General features: G+C 42.9%; 1 protein-coding gene across 1 annotated transcript in view; it reads left to right on the forward strand.

Annotated features, from left to right (window-relative positions):
• The window catches only part of lrp12 (low density lipoprotein receptor-related protein 12), a 70,637-nt gene that overhangs the window by 14,497 nt on the left and 41,455 nt on the right, over positions 1-14,685 (forward strand). The window contains exon 3 of the mRNA XM_078216664.1: positions 6,494-6,629. Coding sequence (XP_078072790.1) covers positions 6,494-6,629 — 136 coding nt within the window. The remainder of the gene's footprint in view (positions 1-6,493; positions 6,630-14,685) is intronic.

Genomic DNA, 14,685 nt, shown 5'->3' on the forward strand with positions numbered 1-14,685 from the left:
AGATCAGAGTGAGATTGATATTGGTGGAGTAATCAGCTCACTGTGAGCATATTCATTGAGAAAGATGCATTAGACTCATCCATAACACTGTCCTAAGAGTTTCTCTGCTGAAGTATTTTACCCTGCATTGTTACAATTAATGGACATTCCAGATGCCATCTAAAGCCGCATTCGTTATAAATAGCAGTTTGTTTGATTCATATGACCCAATGTTTTTGGTATCATTAAGTCCATTTGAACAAGCCGTACCAAAGTGCTTTGATGGTCCTAATGGATTAGGGATGATGATTATATTTCATTTTGCAGGAACTTTTTATTCTCTTGTTACATGCCAAAGAACATGTTTCAATTGTGTATTTAGAAAATCCCCTCTATATGTAAGGCTCTTGATTTTATTGTAGCCTTCAATCTCACTTGGATCAGTAAAGAAAAACATTAGTTTTCATTGTTGCAATATTTTAAAGTAGAATAACAACTGCACAAACTAATAGACTTTTCCCAACAGTGGCAGTGATTGTGAAGTTTACATTTTTAAAACTTTTTGAAGGGTCTCTTGATACCAGCATTAGTTGCATCAAGACCCACACTGGTCAGTATGAAACTAAAGTGAGACCAAGGTGTTGGTAACAAACAACATTATTTTATTAATTAGAATCTAATTTGGGAATCTGTTTATCCAGCATTAACTATAGAAATGAAGAAAACACTTCATGAGCGATAGTTATATACCAGTGGCACTCAAAATTTGGCTAGTAGCTGCTTACAAGGAATCTTTCTCCCCAATCTGTGGTCTCAACCTGCTCTGTGTGCCAGGGTGTCAATTAATTCACAGCTTCTCAGTTCATGGCATTGATAGACCAGCAATTCAGGGAGAGTGGAGTTAGAGCTCCCTTTTCAAATTAAAATGCTGTAACCATTCTACGATTCTATATAAATCACACATACTTTCACCATGGTGCATTATCTCTTTTGTACTTCTTTAAAACCCTGATTTTTAACGAATCATCCCATCTTCCTCTGACATCTTCATTGTGCAGTTTGGGAGGACAGTCGTCACTTGGTATACCTTTGCCTATCTAGCCATTGTCACAGAAACTCTGCAACCCTGCGCCATCATTGTGGTAACCCACAAGGATCCATCCTCGGCCCTTCCCTTCCTCTTATGAATGCACCAACCTTGAGCTATTACCACACACAGTCAGCTCAGATACATATCTATTCGCCTCCACTTTGATAGCTTCCCAGTCTCCATTCTTTCAGAGCCCTTGGCTGACATCCAGTCTTGGATGAACTATAATTTCTGCTAGCTGTCAAGAAGATCATCCTGGCAGAAACATTATATCTTCAATAGCAATCACATTCTCCTACCTGATCGCAGTCTTATGCTGAACCAGACCCTTTGAAACTTCATAATCCAAGGACAATGGTGATGGCAATGATATTGGACTAGCAATTCAGAGGCCCAGGCTAATGCTCTGGGGGGCAGGGTTTCGAATCCCACCATGGTAGCTGGTGAAATTTCAATTCAATTTATGAATAAAATCTGGCATTAAAAACTAATCTCAGTTATGGTGATCATAAAGCTATTGGATTGTCTTTTACCCATCTGGTTCACTATTGCCCTTAGGGGCTATCAGCCGTTCTTATTTGGTCTGGCTTACGTGTGACTCCAGACCCACAGCAATGCGTTGACTCTTAACTGTCTTCTGAAATGGCTGAGCAAGCCACCAGTTGTACCAAATCACAGAAAAATCAAAAAATAATTAAAACTGGATGGACCTCCAGACATCATCCTAGACATTGGGAAAGGTAACGACACTGTGCCCAGTTGACCCTGGAGTAAGGATTCTTATTAGCACTGGGTCTTGTGCCAAAATTAGGAGAGCTTCTCTTAGATTAGTCAAACAGCCTGGCATAGTCATATGTACCAAATCATTCTTTGCAGCCAATGATCCACACTCCTCCATTTTTGGGTATGTTCTATCCCTCTGGCAAGGCCAATCTGGCAAAGGTGGCAGTACCTCAGCTGCTCTGAGAGTCCTCAACATTGACTCTGGATCCCATGAATTCCAATGACTTGAGGTCAAAAATAGGCATGAAAACCTGCAATTAACCTTTCCAACTCTCTTTCAGTTGATGAATCAGTAGTCCTCCATGTTGAACACCACTTAGAAGAAGTACTAAGGATAACTTGGGAGTAGAATTTATTGTGGCTGGGGGTGTTCAATGCCCATCGCCATGGTTGTGGTTTTTGGAATCCAAATATCTCAGTCTCAGAATATTGTTGCTGGAGTTCATCAGAGTAGTATCTGAGGCCCAACTATCTTCAGCTTCTTCATCAATGACCTTCCCTGAAAGCCAGAATCTGGATGTTCACTGATGATTGCAGTTCTGTACTATTCACAATTTCTCAGCTGGTGAAGCAGTCCAAGTCCGTATGGGCAAGATCTGAATTCCAGAGGTGAGAGTGACTGTCCTTGACATCAACGCAGCATTTGACTGAGTATGACATCAAGGAGCCCCAGCAAAACTGGAGTTAATGGAAATTAGGGGGAAAATCCTCCGCTGATTGGAGTCATACCAACACAAAGGAAGATAGTTGTGGTGATTGGAGGTCAATCATCTCAGCTCCAGGACATCACTGCAGGAGTTCCACAAGGACGTATCCTTGATGTCATACTCAGTCAGTGCTGCGTTGATGTCAAGGACAGTCACTCTCACCTCTGGAATTCAGGCCTTGCCCATACGGACTTGGACTGCTTCATCAGCTGAGAAATCGTGAATAGTACAGAACTGCAATCATCAGTGAAGATCCAGGCCCAACCATCATCAGCTGCTTCATCAATGACCTCCTTTCCATCATCAGGTCAGAAGTGGACAGGTTCGCTGATGTTTGCACAATGTTCAGCACTTTTCGCGACTCCTGATATACTAAATCAGTCCATGTACAAATGCAGCAAGACCTGGACAATATCCAGGCTTAGGCAGACAAGGCAGATAAATAGTATGGCTAGCAGAGCAGGTCAAAGGCTGGGAAACCTGTGGTGAGTAACTCACCTTCTGACTCCCCAAAGCCTGTCCACCATCTACAAGGCACAAGTCAGGAGTGTGATGGAATACTCTCCATTTGCCTGGATGAGTGCAGCTCCAACAACACTGAAGATGCTTGGCACCATCCAGGACAAAGCAGCCTGCTTGGTTGCTACCTCCTCCACATATATTCAATTACTCCACTACCGACGAACAGTGGCAGCCGTGTGTACTCTCTACAAAATGCCCGGCAGGAACTCATTGAGGTTCAATAGGCAGCACCTTCAAAACCCATGGCCCCTGCCATCTAGAAGGACAAGAGCCTTGATATCTGGGAATACCACCACCTGGAGGTTCCCCTCCAAGTCACTCAGCATTCTGACTTGGAAATATATCGCTGTTCCTTCACTATTGCAGGTTCAAAATCCTGGAATTCCCTCCATAATAGCATTATGGGTGTACCTAAACCTCAGGGACTGCAGTGGTTTAAAAAGGCAGTTCACCACCACACCTCTAGGGCAACTAGGGATTTTTAAAAAATGTAGCAAGACCTGGCATGATAAGTGGCGTAATATTTGTGCCATGTCAGGCAATGACCATTTACAGAAAAGGAGAATTTGATCATCCCTGCACTTTGACATTCAATGACGTTCTCCCCATGTCTGTGCGGGTTTCCTCTGGGTGCTCTGGTTTCCTCCCATAGTCCAAAAATGTTCAGGTTAGGTGGATTGGCCATGCTAAATTGCCTCTTAGTGTCCAAGGATGTGTAGATTGGGCGATTAGTGGGATAAATACGTGGGGTCACCGGAAAAGGGACCTGGGTGGGATTCTCTGTCAGAGTGTCAGTGCAGACTTGATGGGCTAAATGGCCTCTTTCTGCAGTGTAGGGATTCTATGATTACCATCGTTAAATATGAGAGAGAGAGAAGCAGGAGGAGACCATATGGCCTGTTGAGCCTGCCCCGCCAATCAATACGATCATGGTTGATATTGGGCTTCAACTTCACTTTCCCTCTTCCTCCCCTCATTCCTTGATTCCCCGAGAGAGCAAAGATTTGCCTGTCCGAGCCTTTAGAAGATGATGGTGTAGTGGTAATTTCGCTGGACTAGTACAGACACCCAGGATAATGCTATGGGGGAACACGAGTTCAAATCCAAGTGCAACAGCTGGTGGAATTTAAATTCAATTAATAACATCTGGAATTGAGAACTAGTCTCAGTAATGGTTTCCATGAGATTATTATTAATTGTTGTAAAAACCTATCTGATTCAGTAATGTCATTTTGTGAATGAAATTTTAAATCCCTTTAGGGAAGGATACCTGCCATCTTTACCTGGGTCTGGCCTACATATGACTCCAGATCTCCAGTAATATGCTTGACTAGCTGCTATCTGAAATTGCCGAGCAAGCTACTTGGTTCAAGGACAATTAGGGGTGGGCAACAAATGCTGGCCTTGCCAGTAACATCCACATCCCATTAAAGGGTAAAGAAAAAATATATAGTCAACAATGGAGAATCCACAACCTTCTCTGGTAGAAAATTCCAAAGATTCATTATGCTTTGAGTGAAGAAATTTCTCCTCCACCCTGTCCTAAATGATTGGCCCCTTATTCTGAGACTGTGCATTCCCCGGTCAATGGAAACAACCTCCCAGTATGTACCCCACCAAGCCTCAGTTCTTCTAACCTCCAATTTGCTCAGTTTTTCAGCATAGAACAACCGTCACATCACAGGAAACAATTTAGGAAACTTTGTGCTGCTCCGATGCAAGTGTATCCTTCCTTAAATATAGAGATCAAAACTACACAGTGTACTCCATGTGTGGTCTCATCATAGCCCTGTACAATTGCAGCAAGACTTCTTTACTCTTGTAAGCAGGTCCCCTTGCAATACAGGCCAACATGTCATTTGCCTTCCTTATTGCATGCTGCATGTGCATGCTAACCTTCTGCATTCCTTGTATGAGTAAATCCAAGTTTCTTTGAACGTGGACGTTTACAAGTTTTGCACCTTTCCTTGAATGTTCTGCTTTACTATTCTTACGACCATAATGAATGACCATATTATATTTGATCTGCCATCTTGTAGCCCACTCACCTAACCTATCTATATCTCTTTGTAGCCTCTGTGTCCTCCCCACAGCTTACATTTTCACCTAGCTTTGTATCTTACCAGATCTAGACGCATTACTGCTAGTCTGTCGAAATCATTGCAAATATCTGAGGCCCCAGCACTGATCTTTGCAGCACAGCCTGCCAACTTGAGACTGCTCCATTTATGCCTACTCTTTGTTTAATCCTCTGTATATAATATCTTAAAACATCACCCCAAACTCCATGAGCCCTTTAACTTCTGTGCATTCTTATTGAGTAGAAATACGTCGACTCGTCCCCTTTGTCCAGCCTGTTGTTACATCCTCAAAAAACACATAACTTCTCAAATAGGATTTCTCTTTCATTTAAAAAAAATGTTGACTTTGTCTCATCATGCTTTGATTTTCTAAGTGCATCATTAAGACGTCCTTAATAAGAGTTTTCTGCACTTTCTTGGCAACTATGTTTGGTTTGGCTTGTCGTTCCCTGTTTTCTCTCTCCTTTTTTGAATAACAATGTCACATTTTCTCATTTCTAATCTGCTGGGATTGCTTCAGACTCTAGGAAATTTTGGAAAGTCTTTGCCAGAACATCTGTAGCTATCTCATTTAAGAATTCAAGGATATACATAGGCAATCAGGTCTTGAAATTGATCGAATTTTAGCCCCTCTGGTTGCTCTAGTCCTTTATCTCTGCTGATATTAATTTGTAGCAACTAAGATACCCTCTGTTTCTGTTATGAAACTTGCATCTTGCACTGCAAAGATAGACATACAATATTTGTTCACTGTCTCTGTGATTTCCTCGTTCCCCATAATAATTTCTCCCATCTTTGTTTCTCAGGGACTACCATCTATTTCAGCTACTTTCTTCCTTTTTATATACTTGTAAAAACTCAGTTTTTGTATTCCTGGCTGGTTTGCTCTTATATTCTATTTTCCCTTTTTATTAACTTTTTGGTGGCCCTACACTGCTTCCTTAAACATTTCAAATTCTCAGTCTTTGCAACCTTTTTTGATCTAATAATTATCCTTAACTTCCTCCATGAGCCGCAGATGGTCTTGTTGAATTTCTGTTTTTCAATGGAATGTATTTTTGTTGAACATTTTGAATTGCTTCTTTAAATGTTGCCCACTGTTCATTTACCACCATACCTATTTATTTTATTTACCCAATTAATCATTGTCAGTTCTCCCCCTCAAACCTTAGTTTTAAGTTTAACTTTTGCTTGTGAATGGAGTATGTCGCTTTCAAACTTAAAAAATAACTGAATTCCATGTTATTAATGCAGTGATGTTTCTATTAGACAAAGTTGCGCTGTAGTATTAGCTGCATTAATTATAATTGTCCAACTTGTCCTTCTCTTAGCTTGTGGCGATGCACCAGAACAGCTCAGGGCTCCAAGTGGGATAATTACAAGTCCAGGTTGGCCCTTCCATTATCAAACTAGAGTGAACTGTAGTTGGCACATCCAGGCTAATCGGGAGGAAGTCATCACCATCAGGTAAGCATGAACAACTGGGAACAAATAATGTATCTCATTGTGTGCAATACCCAGCATAGATTCAGGACCAAATATTTTGCCGAAACCTTTGGCTATTTAGCATGTGGAAACAAAACAGGATGGTGATGGATGTCCCTGATGGTGGTTGAATATATGCGGGGAGAGGGAGATTCTCTTGGCCTGCTGCTCTGCTGGACATCAGCGGGTGGCTTGTAGAGGGACTCGCGTCCGGCCGATCACAAGTCTCGCAGGCCCATTTTTTTGAAGTAATCAGTCTCTCACCGCAAATCAGTGTGAGGCTGATTACAATATGAAAATCCACATTTCCATATGATTAGCGAACCCGGGATGGTATTCTGGTGATTTTGGGGGTAAGGGCGGGGGGTTGTTGGGAAGCCAGGGATGGGGTCAGGTAGGCCAACGATCAGGCGAGGGTGGAGAAGGCTGGTGGTTGGGGGAGGGGGGGGCAGTGTATGTGTGTCAATCTTCCCACTGACACATCAGCATGTGCGCAGTGGCCCACTCTGGAGCACAGTTCCAGGGATTCGTTCAACTAAGTATGCCCAAAAAATAGGTGGGTAAACCTCCTGTTTTCCTACCTGTTGGGCACTTTGTTTTTTTGGGGGGATAATTGCCCATGGTGTGTTACTCATCTGGCCAGGAGCGTCTGGGGTTCAAACCCCTGGCCGGTGTTGGTGAATCTCAACTGTGATTGCACTGATGGCATTATAATTGGCACAGTAAGAAGTCTCACAACACCAGGTTAAAGTCCAATAGGTTTATTTGGTAGCAAATACCATAAGCTTTCGGAGCGTGCTGCTCCTTCGTCAGACGAAGGAGCAGCACGCTCCGAAAGCTTATGGTATTTGCTACCAAATAAACCTGTTGGACTTTAACCTGGTGTTGTGAGACTTCTTACTGTGCTTACCCCAGTTCAACGCCGGCATCTCCACATTATAATTGGCATCAGTGTCTCAAGGCTAAGAAAGAGAAATGATTTGTATTTCTGCTTGTAGTGCAGTGACTTTTGCTGGAAGTGAATGTTTGTGGACATTGGATGCGAACAGGTTAAGGGTTGGCTTTAAACTTTGCCTCATTGCCCAAAATTAAATGTCTATGCTCAAAATGAAGAGAACTTGAAGGAGATACTAGAGGGCTTTTGCGTACAGTGCTGAATAGAAAGAGAGGACAACAAAGTGGCAGATCCATGGCTAGGGAATTATACTAACAAAGTTGGAAACTAAATTGGACATAATGCTCTAAACATAGTCTTGCCCACTCTCGCACAATTTTAAAATCCCCTCTTGATTTATATCTTTATCCACGGTGGAGCCTAACATTTTATTTGCTACCTTGATCACTGGACCAATGGTGTGAATAATCTCTCATTAATAGTCTGAATATGTCTCCTGCTCTGCCTTCAGTACACTTCAAGTGAGTCAATAATGCAGGTACTTTCACAAAATTGACCCCTTTACACAATCTAACTTAAACTGCATCTGCCACTCAAGACCAACAAAATTTGAACAAGCTGATTTTCGTAATTTGCCACTGCTGTAATTTTACAAGTTGTATCACATTTATTTACTGCTTTAGCTAATATATCATCAAATCGTAAATCCTACAATGCAGAAAGAGGCCATTCAGCCCATCGAGCCTGCACTGACAACTATCCAACCCAGGCCCTACCCCAATCCTATGTATTTACCCTGCTAATCCCCCTGACACTGAAAGACGATTTATTGTGGCCAGTTGACCTAACCTGCACATCATTGGATTGTGGGAGGAAACTGAATCACCCAGAGGAAACTCGCGCAGACACTGGGAGAATGTGCAAACTTCGCACAGACAGACACCCGAGGCTGGAATTGAACCCGGAACCCTGGCACATCAGTGCTAACCACTGTTAAGTCTGGTGAACCTGTTTTTATTGGCAGGAATGTTAATAAACAGACAACACAGATTGAAGGCAATTGGCAAAAAAAGCAGAGGGGATAGGAGAAATGCTTTATGTATCAAGTTATGATTTAGAGTACACTGCATGAAAGGATATTGGAAGCATATTCAATAGTAACTTTCAAAAGGAAATTTGATAAGTACTTGAAAGGATGAAAATTTGAGGGCTATTAGAAAAGAGCAATGTAATAGGACTAATTGAATACCTCTTCCAAGAAACTGGCAGAAGTATGATGGGCTGAATGGCCTCCTTTAACACTAAGATTTTATGATTCTATTGTGGTAGGAATGGGCAGCTAGCTGTCTTTCTTCCTTTCCTGTTCTCTAACCCGGGGACACTTGAGGCCAGTTGTCAACACATGTACTGCTATCCTCTTTGAGATCAGGTAACTCGCAATTGATTGTGGGACCTTTCTACTCTGTATAGCTCAGCTTCTCAGTAGATAAACATGCTGAGACATAAGGGTCATTTTGTGCATGGTAGAAGTAATAGGAAGCCTCATACAAATGTGTAGTTACATATTAGTTCATTCATTACTGTTTGGTTGTGCTTTTCTTTTTAATGAGAATTTTGATTCATTGCAGTAAATGCCCTATGAATCTATAAAGTTCAAATTCTGTACAGTAAAGATATTATCTAGACGCAACATGCAAAAGCTGTTATATTTTCAAATGTTGGATATACTTAATCTCATGTTGTGTGGCAGAATACTGCTTTTGAATTCCACAGCGTGACTGTGTCTCCTGTAGAAGTCGGATAGATTTATTCAAGTCAAAAGGCTGGCAGAAAATGCCCTTTTAAGAGTTCAGGTGGCAATTCAATTGAATCAAATTATAAACAGTAACAAACCCTTCCTTTCTTGTAAGGTTAGATCAGGCTTCAAACAACCATACTGCCAGCTGCAGTATTTAAATGATCAATGGAGTGGCGGTGGTGAAGTGAAAGGAAAGTCCTGCTCCTTCAGCTTTTGATTTCCATCTGTGATTCTTCCTACAGATTACACAGGCAGAAATTGAATAAACTGTTGAAGAGCAGACCTAAATACGGGATGAGGAGTTATGTTTTTCCACTACATCTGTTGAGGCTCTGTTTGCATTGCAGTGTTACATAACCAGATCAAATGTTGAAATGTTGTGAATTTGGAGCAAATGTGAATTAAAAGGATGTAATGTTAAAGAAACCTGAACTGTTACAAAGTTAAACAGTGTGGTGTATGACTAGAGAATTCCACGACCCCCCCCCCCCCTTTTCTTAACCTTGCCTCTATTCATTTTTCATTGGATGAAAAAAATATTGTTTCTTTACATCTACTACTTTCTAAATCTCAAATGAGATGCTCAGTAAACAAGCAGTTTCTCAATGGAAAAGGGAATTGAGTGGGGGAGGCAAACTGAAGGGCTGCATTAGCCTGAACCCTTTCCATGTACAATGAAGAATTATTCATTGATTTGAGCAAATTGTTTACATCCATGGTCTGCAAAATGTGGAGCACAACGTCAAGTGCAGTAAATGTTTCAAAGGCAGGGGAGCACAAGAGAAGGAAGGGACCCAAAACACAACCACATTCAATTGTCTACAATATGTGGAAATCATCTCAATTAGTGAAGTAAACTTTTGTCTTAGTGTTGGCATTTGTGCCTCTTAGACTAAACCCCACTCCAGATAGTGTTGGCAAGAAAAGACTGGTGCTCTGAGTTCTGCATTAGCATCTTGTAAGGACAGTTGTAACTGGTAGAAGTCGATGACCTTGTTATGTACTCTTGACAGCCAGTTGTTGAAAGAAGAAACCAGAACTGGCCTTTATTTGGAATAGATTTATTCACAAGGTGAAACATTGCAGCTATATTGCTCTTGACTCCACTCTACTCTTGTCAGCAAGTGTTCATTTATATGTGTGCATGAACTCAAATAATCAACCAATAACTGCCCCTCCAGCTGTATGTGGAATCATAGAATCATACAGTGCAGAAGGAGGCTAATCTGCCTATCGAGTCCACACCGACCACAACCCCACCTAAACCCTATCCCCATCACCCTATGTATTTACCCCAGCCAGTCATAGATAGATAGAATCATACAGTGCAGAAAGAGGCCATTCGGCCCAACGAGTCTGCACTGACACAATCCCACCCAGGCCCTACCCCCATATCCCTACATATTTTATCCACTAATCCCTCTAACCTACACATCTCAGGAAACTAAGGGGCAATTTTATCATGGCCAATCAACCTAACCCGCACATCTTTGGACTGTGGGAGGAAACCGGAGCACCCAGAGGAAACCCACGCAGACACGAGGAGAATATGCAAACTCCACACAGACAGTGACCCAAGCCGGGAATCGAACCCAGGTCCCTGGAGCTGTGAAGCAGCAGTGCTAACCACTGTGCTACCGTGCCGCCCCAGTCCCCTGACACGAAGGGCAATTTAGCATGGCCAATCAACCGAACTCGCACATCTTTGGAGATCCCACCCAGTCGCTATCCCCCGTAAACCTGCATATTTACCCTGCTAGTCAGGGTAGCACAGTGTCACAGTGGCCAACATTCACAGTCTCACAGCGCCAGGGACCGGGCCCGACTCCTGGCCTGGGTCTTGTCTGTGCGGAGTCCGCGTGTGTCCCCTCCGGGTGCTTCGGCCTCCCCCCCACAGCCCGAAAGATGCGCCGGCCAGGTGCCTTGGCCATGTCAAATTCTCCCTCAGTGTACCCGAACAGGCGCCGGGGTGTGACAACTAGGGGATCTTCACAGTAACTTCATTACAGTGTTAATGTAAACCTACTTGTGACAGTAATAAATAAACTTTAAACTTGAAACCAGTCCCCCGACGCTAATGGGCAATTTAGCATGGTCAATCAACCCAACCCGCACACCCCTGGACAGCGGGAGGAAATCGGAGCACCCAGAGGAAACCCCGTCAACACGGGAGAACGTGCAAACTCCACGCAGACAGCCACCCGAGGTCGGAACTGAACATGGGTCCCTGGCGCTGCGAGGCAGCAGTGCCAACCCATTGTGCCACAGTGCCACCTCTTCTGGGGCATTTTATTACCGAACAAGTTATACCGACTCAACAAATTGGATCTTTATCATAGTGCAGCATGGCTGCTGCACTAAGACGATGATGTGGAGATGCTGGCGTTGGACTGAGGTGGGCACAGTAAGAAGCCTCACAACACGAGGGTCAAAGTCCAATAGGTCCACCTGGAATCACGAGCCCCCGGATTCATTGTGACAAAATTGGCAGTATAATGGATATTTTTTTAAAACGCCAATCCCACTGCCCTGATACAATAGTGAAAATGTCCTAACTGTCCTGTCTGGAGACAATACACATCTCTTTAACCTGTGATTAACGCTGTCTCCACTCACATTGTCTGTACCTTTAAGACTTGATTACCTGTAAAGACTCGCATTCCAACCATTATTTTGTAAATTGAGTTTGTGTCTTTATATGCCCTGTTTGTGAACAGAACTCCCACTTACCTGACGAAGGAGCAGTGCTCCAAAATCTAGTGGATTTTGCTACCAAATAAACCTGTTGGACTTTAACCTGGTGTTGTGAGACATCTTACTGACAATAGTGAAAACCATGGTTTCCTAATTTTACAGATGACAATGCATCATATTTGGCACACCATACACAATAATCTCATTAATCTATCTTCCAACATAAGTGAAACACTTAGTAAACTGTTACCTTCTTTTCATTGTGCTAGCCTGTATCTCCTCTTCCTGTTTTGCCACACAAGGACGGTCAGCATTTGCTTTCTCGCTCTCTTCACTATCTTTACTACTTGTATAGGCCAAGGTGAGTTCTTTCTTAGGTATTCTCGTTGGTGGCAAAGGAATTGTCCTCTTTTCAGCCAAGCGTCCCCAATTCTATCATGCACGCGCACACAGAGAAACAAAAAAAATCAAAGGTCAAGAGTTATTCTCAAGGAATGTTGCCAGAGGACAAAGAATTACCAAAAACAACAACGTCTCCTTTTCAGTTAGGCTTTTCAAGTGGACACTGCCCAGGCCGGCAGGTCACCCCTCCCCCACCCACCCACAGAAGGTGCATCCATTGGTCTGGATAGTACCACAGAAAAGAAAGCCCATGCACTTTGGACCGCAGAACGGCAGAATGTCTTTAGATCCCTAAGCGTCCTTCATTGCTACGCACACTTGAACTAAAGCCACCAAAATAAAATGAAGGGCATGTTAGTAGGGTGGTGAAAAAGACATATGGGACACTTGCCTTTAACGAATCGAGGCATAGACTACAAAAGCAGGGAGGTCATGTTGGAGTTCTATATAACTTTGGTGAGGCCACAGCTAGAGTACTGTGTGCAGTTCTGGTCGCCACATTAGAGGAACGATGTGATTGGAGGGGGTGCAGAGGATATTCACCAGGATGCTGCCAGGGATGGAACATTTAAGTTTTGAAGAGAGGTTGGATAGGCTTAAGTTGTTTTCGTTGGAGCTGAGAAGACTGATGGGCGACCTGATCAAGATGTACAAGATTGAGGGGCATGGACTGGGTGGATAAGGAGCAACTGTTCCCCTTAGTTGAAGAGTCAGTCATGAGGGCACATAGGTTCAAGGTGAGGGCTCAGGGGAATGTGAGGAAAAGCTTTTTTATTCAGAGGGTGGTGACAGTTTGGAATGCCCTGTCTGGGAGGGTGGTGGAGGTGGGTTGCCTCACCTCACATCCTTTAAAAAGTACCTGGATGAGCACATAACATTCAAGGCTATGGGCCAAGTGCTGGTAAATGGGATTAGGTGGGAGGTCAGGTATTATGAGTGTAGATGCAGACTCAATGGGCCAAATGGCTTCCTCTGCACTGTATGATTCTATGAATTTTAATTTAACCTTTGAAATCTTCTGTGTATCAATGAAACAAGTATTGAGAGACCATTGTGCTATAAGTTCCTATCATAAACAATTTGCACATTTTGCACTACCTGATATATCTGTATGATTAGTTATTACTGGCTCTACCAAAAGGACATTTGAAACGATGTATTCCCTGCTAATTGTAATAAGTTGCTTTGGAATCTGCAATGCCAAGGATTTCCCTTCTTCAGACTTGGTTGTTAAATACGAAGGGTCCAAACACTCATCAATATCCATAATAGAACTTCAATCCAAAATCGCAATGATCATTATCCCTTGGAGACCACGTTAGACCCAAAAAGACCAACTAAACCAAAGATAACTGTGAGTGAGCTATGAGTGAATGGTACAAGCACAGTACCTCCATCCCAGCAGATCCCTCATTTGAGATCAGTCACATTATCCCAAAGTGAAAAATGTATTGAAACAATCTGATGTCCAGAAAGTAATGAACACAAAAGGTCTGCAGACCCACAGCTATTTGAATCATAGGCTTAACATCAATTAATATAGTGAACAGACCTCTCTGCTTTCCACCAAATTGGAGCTCATCAGTCTGCACATCCTTTCACTATTTCATATTCTCCTCCATGGAAAGAGTATGAAAAGAAAACAAATTTTAGTCTTGAACTTTAATTGTAGTGTGTGTGCCACCAAATCCTTCTCCTTGTCTAACTTGCCATTGGCCTCATTAAGGTGCACTCTTCAGTATTGAACCTAATCAGATCATCTATCAAACAGGTGGATTCCAGCGCAGCCATACAACCACAAGAGATAGCCTCTGCACACAACCTTTCTTAAAGGGATTGCAACTCCCTTTAAGATTTACCAGGTGGAATTTTACCATATTTTATTTCAAAGTGTCAGGCACTGAAAACCGGCATGTAGCTTTCCAGTAGCACTGCTGAGGTTTTACTCCAGATCTTGGGTTTCTTCAGAGAAAAAAACATAAGTGGGTGCAGTTTATGCCATCAGTCTGATGGGGCAAGGTCGTCTCCTCAGAGATTGGGGTGTTATCTTTAAAGGCTGCCCCAATCAGCACTGAAACTGAACCCCCCCAGTAAAAGTTAGGAACCCCCTGCTGAGAAGCAAGCATCGCGGTCTCCAGCCCCCAACGCCATATAGCGGTTATAACCCTCCACCTCCACACACATGCACACAAAGCCAACATCAGGGCACCCTCCACCGCCACCACTATTGGCTCGGGAGCACTATTCCC

This window comes from Mustelus asterias, chromosome 7 (genome assembly GCF_964213995.1).
Source record: "Mustelus asterias chromosome 7, sMusAst1.hap1.1, whole genome shotgun sequence".
NCBI lineage: Eukaryota > Metazoa > Chordata > Chondrichthyes > Carcharhiniformes > Triakidae > Mustelus > Mustelus asterias.